General features: G+C 52.6%; 2 protein-coding genes across 3 annotated transcripts in view; one reads left to right on the forward strand and one right to left on the reverse strand.

Moving 5' to 3' along the window:
- The window catches only part of lrba (LPS responsive beige-like anchor protein), a 430,270-nt gene that overhangs the window by 174,549 nt on the left and 238,623 nt on the right, over nucleotides 1-17,098 (reverse strand). For both annotated transcript variants that reach the window (XM_007904022.2, XM_007904021.2), the window contains one exon: nucleotides 13,771-13,907. In XM_007904022.2, the coding sequence (XP_007902213.1) occupies nucleotides 13,771-13,907 (137 nt within the window). The remainder of the gene's footprint in view (nucleotides 1-13,770; nucleotides 13,908-17,098) is intronic.
- On the forward strand, nucleotides 7,499-9,342 carry mab21l2 (mab-21-like 2). The gene has a single exon (XM_007904020.2). The coding sequence runs from the start codon at nucleotides 7,944-7,946 to the stop codon at nucleotides 9,021-9,023; it is 1,080 nt and encodes a 359-aa protein (XP_007902211.1). The 5' UTR covers nucleotides 7,499-7,943; the 3' UTR covers nucleotides 9,024-9,342.

The following is a 17,098-nucleotide window of genomic DNA, read 5'->3' on the forward strand; positions in this document are numbered from 1 at the left end:
TTCTATTTCTTCCTCCAAAAAAAATACACCTCTGGTCTCGGGGAACAACGCCGTATCGAAGTGCGCGTTAGTACCGGGAGGTTCGCTCTGTACCGGTTTGATGGGGGTCTGAACTGGACCCCCCACCTCACCTCCAGCCTCACCCCCCACCTCACCCCCTCACCTCCAGCCTCACCCCCTCACCCCCAGCCTCACCCCCACCTCACCTCCAGCCTCACCCCCTCACCTCCAGCCTCACCCCCTCACCCCAGCCTCACCCCCACCTCACCTCCAGCCTCACCCCCTCACCTCCAGCCTCACCCCCTCACCTCCAGCCTCACCCCCTCACCTCCAGCCTCACCCCCTCACCTCCAGCCTCACCCCCTCACCTCCAGCCTCACCCCCTCACCTCCAGCCTCACCTCCAGCCTCACCCCCTCACCTCACCTCCAGCCTCACCCCCACCTCCAGCCTCACCCCTCACCTCCAGCCTCACCTCCAGCCTCACCCCCTCACCTCACCTCCAGCCTCACCCCCTCACCTCCAGCCTCACCTCCAGCCTCACCCCTCACCTCCAGCCTCACCTCCAGCCTCACCCCCTCACCTCACCTCCAGCCTCACCCCCACCTCCAGCCTCACCCCCTCACTCCAGCCTCACCTCCAGCCTCACCCCCTCACCTCACCTCCAGCCTCACCCCCTCACCTCCAGCCTCACCTCCAGCCTCACCCCCTCACCCCCAGCCTCACCCCTCACCTCCAGCCTCACCTCCAGCCTCACCCCCTCACCCCCAGCCTCAACTCCAGCCTCACCCCTCACCTCCAGCCTCACCCCCTCACCTCCAGCCTCACCCCCTCACCTCCAGCCTCACCCCTCACCTCCAGCCTCACCCCCTCACCTCCAGCCTCACCTTCGGCCTCGACAGAAGTCGAGATTCAAGGCGTGATTTGTTTGCATTTGATTTTAAAGAAAAGGAAACCGTAAGTAGTATTCAAAACACGAAATGGAGCGAATTGTTATTTTTTTTTGTTTTTTTTTAAAAAAACTAAATAAAATAACTACTCGGAGTCTGATTCTGTGGTCGATGTGTACTGGGAGATGCTGCAAAATTGCGCGTTTGGAAAGCGCTCGAGAGCCGCACCCGCACACCCCGCACTCTCATCCCCCGCACCCTCACCTCCCGCACCCTCACCCCCCGCACCCTCACCCGCCGCACCCTCACCCCCCGCACCCTCACCCCCCGCACCCTCACCCGCCGCACCCTCACCCGCCGCACCCTCACCCCCCGCACCCTCACCCGCCGCACCCTCACCCCCCGCACCCTCACCCCCCGCACCCTCACCCGCCGCACCCTCACCCCCCGCACCCTCACCCCCCGCACCCTCACCCGCCGCACCCTCACCCCCCGCACCCTCACCCGCCGCACCCTCACCCCCCGCACCCTCACCCCCGCACCCTCACCCGCCGCACCCTCACCCCCCGCACCCTCACCCCCCGCACCCTCACCCGCCGCACCCTCACCCCCGCACCCTCACCCCCCGCACCCTCACCCGCCGCACCCTCACCCCCGCACCCTCACCCCCCGCACCCTCACCCGCCGCACCCTCACCCCCCGCACCCTCACCCCCCGCACCCTCACCCCCGCACCCTCACCCGCCGCACCCTCACCCCCCGCACCCTCACCCCCGCACCCTCACCCGCCGCACCCTCACCCCCCGCACCCTCACCCCCGCACCCTCACCCCCCGCACCCTCACCCGCCGCACCCTCACCCCCGCACCCTCACCCCCGCACCCTCACCCGCCGCACCCTCACCACCCGCACCCTCACCCCCGCACCCTCACCATCCGCACCCTCACCACCCGCACCCTCACCCGCACACTCACCACCACCCTCACCACCCGCACACTCACCACCCGCACCCTCACCCCCCGCACCCTCACCCCCCGCACCCTCACCCCCCGCACCCTCACCCCCGCACCCTCACCCCCGCACCCTCACCCCCCGCACCCTCACCCGCCGCACCCTCACCCCCCGCACCCTCACCCCCGCACCCTCACCCGCCGCACCCTCACCCCCCGCACCCTCACCCCCGCACCCTCACCCGCCGCACCCTCACCACCCGCACCCTCACCCGCCGCACCCTCACCCGCACACTCACCACCACCCTCACCACCCGCACACTCACCACCCGCACACTCACCACCACCCTCACCACCCGCACCCTCACCACCCGCACCCTCACCACCCGCACCCGCACCCTTACCCGCACCCTCCGGCTCCGGCTCACAGGGACAACCAACAAGAGTAAAAGCGATTCGCTCAAAAAGACCCCCTCCCTCCCTCCCCCATCCCATCCCATCCCATCCCATCCCCGAGTCAGAACAACACGAAGGTTTAGTTTTAAAGCATAACATCACAGTCAGTCACCTCCTCCTCTCCAGCAGTTGCAAAAGTGCATTCAGTGAAGGGCAGTGGAGTTTTAACTCGTGCACAAAGCGGGGGCAGCCCTACCCCCCCCCCCCCCACAGCCCTACCCCCCCCACACAGCCCCCCAGCCTTACCCCCCACCCCCCACACACCCCCACACCCCCCACACCCCCCAGCCCTACCCCCCCCCACACACCCCCAGCCCTACCCCCCCCCACCCCACACACCCCCAGCCCTACCCCCCTCCCACACAGCCCCCCCCCCCCCCCCACACCCCCAGCCCAGGGAAACACCAAGCGCACGCCCCCCCTACCCCTGGTCGATAAGAGATCAGTCGCGGGGGAGGGGAGGGGGTGGGGGGGGAGCTGGGTGGGGGGGGATGAGGGGGGGGTGGGGAGAAAAAAAAAACGGGCCGAGGCACTTCAACGCCTCTTGTTCCAGTTGCATCGGAAAATAACTTCGCTGAAATCCGTTTGAAAAATTGCGTCAATTGTTTTCATTTGTAAAATTTGGAGATTTCATTTGATTCCGTTTCATTTGGGAGATGCGGAGCGAGAGTGAGCGGAACTGGACCCCGAGCGCGGTCTCCCATTCGAATATGTGGCGAGAGAGAGAGAGAGAGAGAGAAAAAGATGAGTGGCATTAAATGGACAGTTAGTGGAAGCTGCTCGCAGGTATGTGGGATTATTATTTTTTTTTTTTGGGGGGGGGGGTAGGTTTATACGAAATAAATCACCATTCAAAATCACATATCGAGACTTGGATGTAATGCAACAATTTATATTCAGTAAAGATGCACTGCTGCAAAGAACACAGTACACATTTACATTTCTATAGCACCTCTGGGGTCTGGAGCAGGTCCCGCAGCACCCGACAGTCCCGGCCTGGCATCCAAGCCGGAGGTGCGAGCCGAGGGGGTTTCAGGGGACGGGGAAGGAGACGGGGGTCATCAAAGAGGCAGGTCTTGAGACGGAGCTTGAATGAGATGAAGGGGGTGAGAGTTGGGGGACTCGGGGATAGAGCTCCAGAGAGTGGGGGTGGGAGGGGGGCAATAAACATAACCGTTGTGCGTGAGAAACGACGGTCGGCCACAAGGGTGAGAGAACAGATGTGGAGCGAGCCAGTGAGTAAGTGAGTGAGTGAGTGAGAGAGAGAGAGAGAGAGAGTGATGGAGTGAATGAATTAAGGAGTGACTGGATGAGTGTGAGAGAGAGTGAGTGGATGAAGGAGTGAGTGAGTGAGTAGATGAGACAATGAGAGAGTGAGTGAGGGAGTGACTGGGTGGGTGAGGGAGGGAGGGAGTGACTGGGTGGGTGGGTGGGTGAGGGAGTGATTGGGTGGGTGAGGGAGGGAGTGACTGGGAGAGTGACTGGGTGAGGGAGGGAGGGAGTGACTGGGTGGGTGGGTGAGGGAGTGACTGGGTGGGTGGGTGAGGGAGAGAGTGACTGGGTGGGTGGGTGGGTGAGGGAGAGAGTGACTGGGTGGGTGGGTGAGGGAGAGAGTGACTGGGTGGGTGGGTGGGTGGGTGAGGGAGAGAGTGACTGGGTGGGTGGGTGAGGGAGAGAGTGACTGGGTGGGTGGGTGAGGGAGTGACTGGGTGGGCGGGTGAGGGAGTGACTGGGTGGGTGGGTGAGGGAGTGACTGGGTGGGTGGGTGAGGGAGTGACTGGGTGGGTGAGGGAGGGAGTGACTGGGTGGGTGAGGGAGGGAGTGACTGGGTGGGTGAGGGAGGGAGTGACTGGGTGGGTGAGGGAGGGAGTGACTGGGTGGGTGGGTGAGGGAGTGACTGGGTGGGTGGGTGAGGGAGGGAGGGAGTGACTGGGTGGGTGGGTGAGGGAGTGACTGGGTGGGTGAGGGAGGGAGTGACTGGGTGGGTGGGTCAGGGAGGGAGTGACTGGGTGGGTGGGTGAGGGAGGGAGTGACTGGGTGGGTGGGTGAGGGAGGGAGGGAGTGACTGGGTGGGTGGGTGAGGGAGTGACTGGGTGGGTGAGGGAGTGACTGGGTGGGTGAGGGAGTGACTGGGTGGGTGGGTGAGGGAGTGACTGGGTGGGTGGGTGAGGGAGTGACTGGGTGGGTGGGTGAGGGAGTGACTGGGTGGGTGAGGGAGGGAGTGACTGGGTGGGCGGGTGAGGGAGTGACTGGGTGGGTGAGGGAGGGAGTGACTGGGTGGGTGAGGGAGGGAGTGACTGGGTGGGTGGGTGAGGGAGGGAGTGACTGGGTGGGCGGGTGAGGGAGTGACTGGGTGGGCGGGTGAGGGAGTGACTGGGTGAGTGGGTGGGTGAGGGAGGGAGTGACTGGGTGGGCGGGTGAGGGAGTGACTGGGTGAGTGAGGGAGGGAGTGACTGGGTGGGTGAGGGAGGGAGTGACTGGGTGGGTGGGTGGGTGAGGGAGTGACTGGGTGAGGGAGGGAGTGACTGGGTGAGTGACTGGTTGGGTGGGTGAGGGAGTGACTGGGTGGGCGGGTGAGGGGGGAGTGACTGGGTGGGCGGGTGAGGGGGGGAGTGACTGGGTGGGCGGGTGAGGGAGTGACTGGGTGGGTGGGGGAGTGACTGGGTGGGTGGGTGAGGGAGGGAGTGACTGGGTGAGTGGGTGGGTGAGGGAGGGAGTGACTGGGTGGGCGGGTGAGGGAGTGACTGGGTGGGTGGGGGAGTGACTGGGTGGGTGAGGGAGGGAGTGACTGGGTGGGCGGGTGAGGGAGGGAGTGACTGGGTGGGTGAGGGAGGGAGTGACTGGGTGGGCGGGTGAGGGAGTGACTGGGTGGGTGGGGGAGTGACTGGGTGGGTGAGGGAGGGAGTGACTGGGTGGGCGGGTGGGTGAGGGAGTGACTGGGTGACTGGGTGGGCGGGTGAGGGAGTGACTGGGTGAGTGGGTGGGTGAGGGAGGGAGTGACTGGGTGGGCGGGTGAGGGAGTGACTGGGTGGGTGAGGGAGGGAGTGACTGGGTGGGTGAGGGAGGGAGTGACTGGGTGGGTGAGGGAGGGAGTGACTGGGTGGGCGGGTGAGGGAGTGACTGGGTGGGTGAGGGAGGGAGTGACTGGGTGGGTGGGTGAGGGAGTGACTGGGTGGGTGGGTGAGGGAGTGACTGGGTGGGTGAGGGAGGGAGTGACTGGCTGCGTGGGTGAGGGAGTGACTGGGTGGGTGGGTGAGGGAGTGACTGGGTGGGTGAGGGAGGGAGTGACTGGCTGGGTGGGTGAGGGAGTGACTGGGTGGGTGGGTGAGGGAGTGACTGGGTGGGTGGGTGAGGGAGGGAGTGACTGGGTGGGTGGGTGAGGGAGTGACTGGGTGGGTGGGCAGGTGAGGGAGTGACTGGGTGGGTGGGTGAGGGAGTGACTGGGTGGGTGGGTGAGGGAGTGACTGGGTGGGTGGGTGAGGGAGTGACTGGGTGGGTGGGTGAGGGAGTGACTGGGTGGGTGGGTGAGGGAGTGACTGGGTGGGTGGGTGAGGGAGTGACTGGGTGGGTGGGTGAGGGAGGGAGTGACTGGGTGGGTGAGGGAGTGACTGGGTGGGTGGGTGAGGGAGGGAGTGACTGGGTGGGTGGGTGGTTGAGGGAGTGACTGGGTGAGTGGGTGGGTGAGGGAGTGACTGGGTGGGTGGGTGAGGGAGTGACTGGGTGGGCGGGTGAGGGAGTGACTGGGTGGGTGGGTGAGGGAGGGAGTGACTGGGTGGGTGGGTGGCTGAGGGAGTGACTGGGTGGGTGGGTGGGTGAGGGAGTGACTGGGTGGGCGGGTGAGGGAGTGACTGGGTGGGTGAGGGAGGGAGTGACTGGGTGGGTGGGTGAGGGAGTGACTGGGTGGGTGGGTGAGGGAGTGACTGGGTGGGTGAGGGAGGGAGTGACTGGCTGGGTGGGTGAGGGAGTGACTGGGTGGGTGGGTGAGGGAGTGACTGGGTGGGTGAGGGAGGGAGTGACTGGCTGGGTGGGTGAGGGAGTGACTGGGTGGGTGGGTGAGGGAGTGACTGGGTGGGTGGGTGAGGGAGGGAGTGACTGGGTGGGTGGGTGAGGGAGTGACTGGGTGGGTGGGCAGGTGAGGGAGTGACTGGGTGGGTGGGTGAGGGAGTGACTGGGTGGGTGGGTGAGGGAGTGACTGGGTGGGTGGGTGAGGGAGTGACTGGGTGGGTGGGTGAGGGAGTGACTGGGTGGGTGGGTGAGGGAGTGACTGGGTGGGTGGGTGAGGGAGTGACTGGGTGGGTGGGTGAGGGAGGGAGTGACTGGGTGGGTGAGGGAGTGACTGGGTGGGTGGGTGAGGGAGGGAGTGACTGGGTGGGTGGGTGGTTGAGGGAGTGACTGGGTGAGTGGGTGGGTGAGGGAGTGACTGGGTGGGTGGGTGAGGGAGTGACTGGGTGGGTGGGTGAGGGAGTGACTGGGTGGGTGGGTGAGGGAGGGAGTGACTGGGTGGGTGGGTGGGTGAGGGAGTGACTGGGTGGGTGGGTGGGTGAGGGAGTGACTGGGTGGGTGGGTGAGGGAGTGACTGGGTGGGTAGGTGGGTGAGGGAGTGACTGGGTGGGTGGGTGGGTGAGGGAGGGAGTGACTGGGTGGGTGGGTGGGTGAGGGAGTGACTGGGTGGGTGGGTGGGTGAGGGAGTGAGTGGGTGGGTGAGGGAGGGAGTGACTGGGTGGGTGGGTGAGGGAGTGAGTGGGTGGGTGAGGGAGGGAGTGACTGGGTGGGTGGGTGAGGGAGTGAGTGGGTGGGTGAGAGAGGGAGTGACTGGGTGGGTGGGTGAGAGAGGGAGTGACTGGGTGGGTGGGTGAGAGAGGGAGTGACTGGGTGGGTGAGTGGGTGGGTGAGGGAGGGAGGGAGGGAGTGAGACAGGGGGCCGCCAGCCGGCGATGTGGCAGCTCAGCCTCTGCTGCTGTTTAACCCTCTGTGTCCAATCTGCGGCCCCGCCGGCGCTCATTGGTCCCCGGGCGGCAGCCTGCCCTGTGATTGGTCCCCGGGCGGCAACCTGCCTTGTGATTGGTCCTCGGCCGGCAGCCTGCCTTGTGATTGGTCCCCGGGCGGCAGCCTGCCCTGTGATTGGGCCGCCGCCGCCGCACGTCTGTGTGTGGGGGGGGGGGGGTGGTCCGGCCTCCCGGCGCCCAGAGCGCCTGCGCGGCTGGCAGGGGACCATTCATAAACTAAACTCTTACACACTTCCTGAGCGTGGGCAAAAGTGGTCATAGCAATAAAAACACTGAGAATCACAGGCAGAGAGAGAGAGGGAGAGGGAGGGAGGGAGGGAGGGAGGGAGATGAAAGATAAGAGCCAACTTTGGTCATTTACATTTTACGTTTCAAAACAGCGACAAATGCCACTACTTTAAAAAAAAAAGGCATCTTATTTGAAGAATTGCTGGCAGCTAAGGAGGTCTCAGGTTGTCATTTCGATTTGCCTCCCTCTCCTTCCCTCTCTCCTCTCTCTCTCTCTCTCTCTCTGAACCATTTAGGTCCAATGCACACGTTTCAGGTCTCCATCTAAATAGTGGCTGCCCACTGAACACCCGTAAGCATTGGATCCGTCAACGTACAACGAGATTCCGGTGTACAGCCCGGACCACTGTCCCAACATGATCGCGGCTCAAGCCAAGCTGGTCTACCAGCTGAACAAGTACTACAACGAGCGGTGCCAAGCTCGGAAAGCCGCGATCGCAAAGACCATTCGGGAAGTGTGCAAAGTAGTTTCCGATGTCCTCAAAGAAGTGGAAGTCCAAGAACCCCGCTTCATCAGTTCTCTTAGCGAGATCGAGACGCGCTTCGAAGGGTTGGAGGTGATCGCCCCCACAGAGTTTGAGGTGGTCCTGTACCTGAACCAAATGGGGGTGTTCAACTTCGTGGACGATGGCTCGCTGCCTGGCTGTGCCGTGCTCAAACTGAGCGACGGCCGCAAGAGGAGCATGTCCCTTTGGGTCGAATTCATCACAGCATCGGGCTACCTGTCAGCCAGAAAGATCCGCTCCAGGTTTCAGACCCTGGTGGCACAGGCAGTGGACAAATGCAGTTATCGGGATGTAGTGAAGATGGTAGCGGATACGAGTGAGGTGAGGCTGAGGATCAGGGAGCGCTACGTGGTGCAGATCACCCCAGCCTTCAAGTGCACAGGCATCTGGCCCAGGAGCGCGGCTCAGTGGCCCATGCCGCACATCCCGTGGCCAGGACCCAATCGAGTGGCTGAGGTCAAGGCAGAAGGCTTCAACCTGCTCTCCAAGGAGTGCTACTCCCTGACAGGCAAGCAGAGCTCTGCCGAGAGCGATGCCTGGGTTTTACAGTTCGGCGAAGCTGAGAACAGGCTGCTGATGGCGGGCTGCAGGAAAAAGTGCCTCTCGGTTTTAAAGACTCTGCGCGATCGGCATCTGGAATTGCCGGGGCAGCCGCTCAATAACTACCACATGAAGACACTGCTGCTCTACGAGTGCGAGAAACACCCGAGAGAAACCGACTGGGACGAGTCGTGCCTCGGCGACAGGCTGAACGGCATCCTCCTCCAGCTCATCTCCTGCCTCCAGTGCCGGAGGTGTCCTCATTACTTTCTCCCTAACCTCGATCTTTTCCAAGGAAAGCCCCATTCGGCCCTGGAAAGCGCAGCGAAACAGACTTGGCGATTGGCGAGAGAAATTCTTACCAACGCAAAGAGCCTCGACAAGCTATAGTAAAACTTGTGATCCCTGCAAACTTATTCAGCAATTAGCGCAAGGCACACGGTGTGAACTTATTAATAATTAAACAGAGGCTTTAAGAGAAGCAAACGGACTTTGGCGTGAAACAGATCTAAGGTACATTTTAAACTACGGTAAATGTAACCGACAAACTTGTTTTGGATGTTGTCAGCCTGCGAGGAATCTTTATTTAAGTATGCAGTCTTTTAAAGGCCAAGGCAATTTCTGTTGTGAAATGTATTTTGCGTGCCAATTCCAGATTCTGTGCCCCTGAAAAAGACGTGTAATAATGGTAATAAAATTATTTACCTTACTGCACTTTTTGTCAGTTAATTTACATGTGAGCGAGTTAGTTTGGTTAGATCGCTGCTTGGCAAATTCGAGTTTAACATTGCGATGCAATGCATTTTAAATGAATCATAAAACGTATTTATATGCTCAATTCCCCCGGCGCCGTAAGAAGAAATTTACAAGTAAAAGCATCGCTTGTATTTGTGCAAAGGGTCAACAAAAAAAAACACAATTCAAAATAACTTCAGTATTTTAAACAGTAAATGTCATGGGTCCAGTTCCAGTTCCCTTTCATCTCGTTTCATGGGTTATTAGTTATCCTTTTTGCAATATTTTTTTTAAAAAATAACGTAACTTCAAATAATTCAAACTCTACATATAAACTATTTTATCTGTTGTCGTGTTTACTCCTTTAAAGTCTGGTCAGAAGCTGCGTCGACTTATTTCAAAATATTTCAGACACCTCGGCATCTCACTGACAGGGAAAATCACTTCCTAAAACGTCGAGTCGCCGAAAAATGAAACATTAGTCGGGTTATTACTGAAGAATTTCTTTGAAAAATAGTCAAGATTTCAGGTGACCTCCAGTAAATATATCGATGCATTTGGGGCGAAACTAAACTTTCTCTGTCTCACGTGCAATGGTGTGAATGGGTTCTAAGCCTTTTTTTTTAAAAAAAAGGTTTTTTTTAAAAAAAAAGAAAAAAGTGGAAGAAAGTCAAAACGGCCGATTAGGGCCTAAAACATAATACATCCGCAAAATCCAACCTCGGATGCAGACAGCAGCAGCTCTCGATAACCCGAACAGGGCACCGCTATGTGCTCTGGTTTACAAGGGAAGATGGGGGACAGGGCAGCTCCAACTGTAGCCTAACAATAAAACAGTCACCAACAATGGCATCCGGGAAGGCCCGGAATCACTGCGGCCGATAGGCCACCGGGACCACATCCAAATCAAGTATGTGGCGGCTACAGAGCAATCGTGTACTCCTTGTGGGTTATTTTCATCCGATGTAGATGACAGAGCTCGAGGAGGGTTCAGAATATGGAGTTTTGATATGACTGGAAACTCAGTGTTTTTGTTTAGTGTTACAGCTCCACTTATATCTGTAGGGGTACCTCTTAGTGAGAGGGAACACTACTCTGAACTTTAGCATCTACTGTGGAAATCTCCCTACATCACCGCGTTGAAGTTACATACGAGCCCACCCCAATTCTGACAAACCAGAGATATAAAAAGATACAAACAGAGATATCATGATTTTAGTAGTAATTCATTAATGAAAAGAAAAGTTTCGATTTTAACATCACATTTTTGGTTATCAGATAAACAGAAACTATCGCAATTTTCAAATCTATATTCGAATTGGGATTTTAAATGCTGCCTTAATATTTTGTGACCACCTCACATTGTGGAATATCTCTGTTTGGAAAAACCCTCCAAATAGATTCTAAAACAGAGACATGTTTTTTTAAAAAAATTAAAACAAACCTCAAGCTAAAATTATATATATATTAACTACAGCAACCTGGATTGATTGAATGGATAGCAGTTCAAATGTTATTTAATATTAGCAAAATAGTCACTCTCACAGGTCACTGGGATTGTACCGAGTCAGGAAGGTTATCGGTTTTTAAAGAACGATATACCTAACGGAAGGTTCAAGTGAACTCAAGTCAATTCGGGATTAGTCCTTGAAATATATCCGAACTATGATTTTTTTAAAAAAAATCGAGGGTTTGCGAGGGGACATTCAACAGGCTTCAGACCAGCTCGTCAGCTTTCAGCTCTCCAGCTACTGTCGGGTTAAAGTCAAATTGGTGTAAGTGTGAAGCCCAGGGTTATCAGCAGATCTTATCAGAGCCTCAAATCTGGTAAGAGCTTGTCAGGCTGTTTTGGTTTCTGGTGTTAAGGACAAACAACAGCCACTCCTTACAAAATCGCTCAAAACTAAACAGCTTATGCACTGTGGGCAAAGAGGGAAAGGAGATCACTGCTTTAGGAATAAGCTTTTAAGGAGATTTATATTCCTTCTAATTTAATTTTATCCGCTTCCACCCCGGACAGATACTTAATCCCGAATTGACTGAATTGAATATTACGATATTTTCATCTCGTTCGTAACGTCGGTTGGTGATTCGGTATTACACACTCACGGGCTTCTCATAAAACAAAATGCATTGTGAACAGAGAAAATACTGATACATTATTTGAGGGGGGAAATAAAGACTATCAGGGCGATAGAAAATCGCATTGCAATTTCCGGGCTAAAATCTTTAAACGTTTGTTTGATACTCAGAAGTATTATTTTAACACAAATACGGACTAAAATCTAAATGAGATTTGGGCCCCAACTAATGGGAATCACAACCCGCAGTTGTAGTACTGTATTCCATTTTATTGGCGATTTCAAATTTTAATTTCAAAATATTCTAACGTTGCCAGGATATATATTTTTTAAAAAAACTATATACAGTAAGTAGTTGGATATATTGTCGTGGTTCTCAGAGGGCCACATACCTTTCTTGATCTTATGCAGGAAAGGGGATAAAGTTTGATCGCACTGTTTCACACACATCTATGAATTCACTTCCCATTCCTTTCAGTCACTGCGCTATGTCCTTTTATAACTCCCGAAATCGGAAGGATGTCAGGCACCAACAGTGATGATTTAGCAGAAAATATGGATCCTTTAAAACTTGTAGAATCAATACTTTTTAAACTTATCGTAAGATCAACTTTTGACAACATTTTGCTGTGACGCGTTAATTCCACCTCATCGTATTGTATAAGAAGCTGAGCATCCAGATATAAACTGGCAGAATCCCCTCCAATACATCATCGCAAATCGGGCTCGTCTCTCAATGTGGTCTTTTGACACTCGAGACGGGCACTGTACAAATAATTAAGGATATTGTTAAAAAATAATGTGCCTTTTTTGCTAAACGGACGCGTCTATTCATATCGAAGAATTGCAGTGTTGTGGATTACCAAATAGCGTTTGTCAAACCTTATTGTCTTACACCCACAGAGCCGAGAGCACAGCAGTTAATTATGCTTTTGCATAGTTAATCTGAACTGTAAAACATACATATATACGTATCTATGGTGAGATGGTATAAAATGGTAACATGGTTCAAAGGCAAACGCGATAATGCTTCACATAAAGCAGTTCAGTACACTAGTCTCATCATTCCCCTTAACAAGGCGGGAAACCACTCTGAACCTGACCAGTATTTCAGCGCTAGTCAACAATATCAATACAATTCAATCACAAAACCAAGGGAGTAGCAGCTCATTGTTATATCTGGGAGTAAAGTGCAGCTTCAAACCCAACCATCGCCATCCAAAGCCGAGAGAATGCACCACCTCGGTGGATAAAAATGTCAGCTAAACGCCCGTCAATGACAGAATTATCTGGTGAAATATTCAGATGGCTCTGATTTGTTGGCAGATTTCAGTGGCTATAATGTACCAATTATTAATGCATCTGAATAATTCTCTCAGGACTTCCGTAATTGCACAACAGCATTCAAATTGAGTCGAAATGATTTGAAATACAATTAATTAACGACTTCAGGAGCAAAAATATTGTTACGGCTGCTAATATGTAAATATGAACAGGGGCGCGGAACAATAATAATCCTTGCATTTAAGTAACCACAATCATGGAAAACAGTCTGCTCATTTACTGGAACACGCAGAAGGCATCAACAAATGTTTTATCGGCCAAACAAACAGCTGGTGTTGGTGTCTGAGGAGGAAATAAAAACAAAAGAACCGCCCTACGATTTAGGGCGTCTGAAAGAATGGGAATTTGCTGATTGTGTGCGAGATTGGGGCAGATATTAACCTTCCAGATTTATTTTCCTCTTGGCTGTGGGAAATACATTTTGCGTTCATAATTAATACTCCACCTTTGTAAAAAAAGGAAACCTCCATAAACACCACCACACTCGATAAAACTTCGTACCGTGCGTAACGCTGTTTCAAAATGCGATTTAATATATGAAGACTTCGGTCATGAAAGGAGGCGAGAGAAAAAAAATCTCTTATAAAGAGACTCCAGAGCAGAAACGCAAGTGGCTATCTCATCTCAATGTCAAAAGCAGTATATTTCGCGTGCAGGACTGAATCATACTGGCACGCTGGGCGTACTTTAGGGAACCGAATTGCAATTGTTATAGGATTTGCATTTTATTTAAATTGTACATAATTATGTCAACTATATTATAATCCCATTCGTGATTTTGCTTTCCAGCAACTGTGTGTAGGATAGCACTGCTCTGCTGTGGCATTGTATTCAACGTCATGAGTCTTTGCCCTCCATCGTATGAAAACACGATAGTGTTTGTGCGGTCAGTGCAGTTTCTGCGCTGGGGTTAAAATCTGGTGCACTTAAAAGAGTCGTCATTAAATTCAGAGTCCGATGCATCAGCGTTGCCTTACCTTGGGATCTAGTTTTTTATAACTGGGATCTTCCTCGTCCACCTCGAAGTAAAGCTCTGAGGACGTGATTGACAAGGTTCCCTTAGCAACCACCACCGGGGCGATGAGCTGGACAGCAGTGGTGAAATTCACCGGTCCTGGAACAGGATAAAGGGCGACTTACTAACAACTTTTTTTTTTTTTTTACATTTTCGTTAAGATCGAGCAAAAGAAAGACTCGCCAAAAATCAGATACTGCGAAAATAGAGAAAAGAGAGAGTAGGAAAAGTATTGCCCCCCAAAAACACACGGCTGAAAATTAAGCTGCTATGTTACTAGTAGGACCGTAGTATTCATAATATTTTTTTAAAAAAATAACGTTTGATTTTAGTACGGACCGAGGCGTTTTATTTATAACTTCAAATTTCATTTTTTTAAAAATTAACAGTGACCTTAGTTCCAATTTGTGTTATTTCTGAATTTCCATGCAATAGCCTGTAGGATGTATTGGCCAAATAGTCATTCCATTCATTTGAACTAAATGCAAGCACAGTCCTACACTGCATTTACCAAATTATACACTTATTTAGGGCGTTGTTCAAAATTGTCAAAACAAGGAAAAAATTGGAATTCGAACAACAACCATTTTTGTATTAGCTTTTAACTTGTGCTAACCTCGGAATTATATGTATATATAACATATACACTATATATAGTATATATAATATTTAAACTTCTTTTTAATGGGAATTGCTGTTGTTTTGTGAGACTAGGAATGCGCATTTCACAGCTGCCCAGTTTGGTTTCCAGCTGGATGCACTTCATTGTAATAATTACTAAGTACAGGGGGATTTATACAGAAGGAATACCACTCACAGCGGAAGCACTGGGAAACACAATGCCTGTAAAATACACAGAGGTTTATCTGATGGGTTTCGAAACACGGAATCATAAAACCTATAATGTCCATAGAACTACATAAGTGGCAAAGACATGGCTAAATATTATGATACACACAATATAGTCTAACGCACCGTGCTACGCTCCAAAATATCAATAAATATTAATACAAAATATTATAGTAGGCCAATGTACGATCGTGACCAGGTTTGTTTTTCACGTCGTGTATGTCAATGGCAGCGTTTTGTGGAATGAAATCAGCACTTATAAGCCACAAACAGACCCGATATGAATGTACAAAAACACCTTCCCGTTGTACTCCGTGGAATGGCGTGTGTGGATCCCAGAGGCGCAGCGCTTTCCAACTCTCTAAAGATACGTTTCTAATGTAGTTTAGTTTTAGTTTAGAAATGTGTAAGATATCAAATGAGGTCCATGCGCGAAATGGCCAAGGCAATCAGTCTATGAGTAATTGCCAAAAAAAATTCCAAATTAATTGTCATTTCCATTGATTGTTCAGACCTGGGTAGTCTTTAATCTCTCATCAATCTTAATGTATGCCACCTCGACAATAGCAGGCGATTCTCATGTGAGATTAGAGCAGTATTTGCCCTCTATTCCCACTCTACAATATATTGTGTTTGCAGATGGTCAGCAGATAGACACAAAACCGCCTTGATTTCCCCAAGCTCTTTCAGAAATGGATGGAATCGCCATCTCGTGTTCCTTGCCGTCTCACTGTGCCCTTAATGCATTAACATGGAATACAGGAGAGAAATAACATTTTTCAATCACGATGAGACATTCAATTACAACGAGAACACAGGAGCCATCTGCAATGATCTGGCATTGCATACAGCCCATGGCTCCTGTAGAAGACCCCTGACGACTTCCAGTTAATTTACACCACAGACTTTATTAGAAAGGATTACTGCTTAAGCCTATTCCCAGTATCAAGATTTTATAATTAAACCCCGCTCTCACCCTTTGCGGGACCTATTAGAGAGTTCGGCTTTACTGTACTGGGAAAGTGCTACGCCCAGCAACAATTTCACACTTGTTACTCCAGCTGAATGTTCTGAAGTAAAGCAATCCTACGCAAATGGCATAAATATAAATAGCGCTGTTAACCCTGGTTGAGTAAGTGTAAATTGAAGTGTGCATTAGTGAAGTGAAGAGCCGGTCAGGGTTCTGACACCACATAATAATTAATGAAATAATAATAATAATTACTGCAAAAACGCTAAACTCCAATGGCAATGTGTATCTAAATGTGTTGTGACACTAGTTATATTCTAGAAAGTTTAGAATGCATTATTCACTTGAATTATGTTAATAGTTCGCTGAATGAGGGCTCTGACACGCTATCCTGCGCCTGGGGGCACTATATAAATGCAAGTAGTTGTTGTTATTCTTGTTGTAAAACTTAAACTCCGGATTGAACGTTTGAAAAATGAAATATTAATTGTTCTAATAATGACATAAATATTAAATTACGCTCAGGTAATCCCCAGAGTTCCTATTTTTAAACGCAGGAACTCTGTACACAATAGTGGCACTTTCCCTCGACCCATGCTCAAAATAATATCTGCAATAAACCTTCTTGTCCACTAATGACGATTCCATCTCTCCTCCCTGTACCCAGCGATCTCCCTCTGTACCCAGATATCTCCCTCTGTACCCAGATATCTCCCTCTGTACCCAGCGATCTCCCTCTGTACCCAGATATCTCCCTCTGTACCCAGATATCTCCCTCTGTACCCAGATCTCTCCCTCTGTACCCTGCTATCATCTCTCTCCCTCTGTACCCAGATCTCTCCCTCTGTACCCAGATCTCTCCCTCTGTACCCAGATCTCTCCCTCTGTACCCAGATCTCTCCCTCTGTACCCTGCTATCATCTCCCTCCCTCTGTACCCAGCGTTTACAGCTATCAGCTCCTCCCCTCTGTACTGAGCTATACCTATCAGCGCTTTCTCCCCCCCGTGCTCAGCCATAGCAGCTACCGGAGCTCTCTCTCCCCGTACACGGAGTCAGCTGCGCCTTTTGCTCTCCATACGCTGACTATTCTTTAGCGATGAACCCGCTTTCCCCCCCATCCCGTCCCATGTCCCGGGTTAGTGAGTAACCTCAATCCCTTCCCTTGTGCTCAGGCGCCGGGAGTGAGGGCATTCTCCATCCTCCCTCGCGATGCCCAAGGATAGAGAGAATCCGCTTTCCCTGCCCAAGTTCACCAAAGAGAGTAATAATAGTAATCTATGTGCTCCCCTCCTCCACCTTGTCCACGGTCTGTCTCACCCGTGCCCATCAACAGCAGGAATCCTCCCTCTGGAGGAGCCTTTAGCCAGAAATGTCCCCAAGCGCCCCCCGCCCGCCCGCCGTCCAAACTAACTGTTGTTTTCTCGACTCGTCGTCCATATGAATTCGCATTCACCAATTAGTTCCACATCA

The sequence above is a fragment of the Callorhinchus milii genome, unplaced genomic scaffold (genome assembly GCF_018977255.1).
Source record: "Callorhinchus milii isolate IMCB2004 unplaced genomic scaffold, IMCB_Cmil_1.0 Scaffold1, whole genome shotgun sequence".
Taxonomy (NCBI): Eukaryota; Metazoa; Chordata; class Chondrichthyes; order Chimaeriformes; family Callorhinchidae; genus Callorhinchus; species Callorhinchus milii.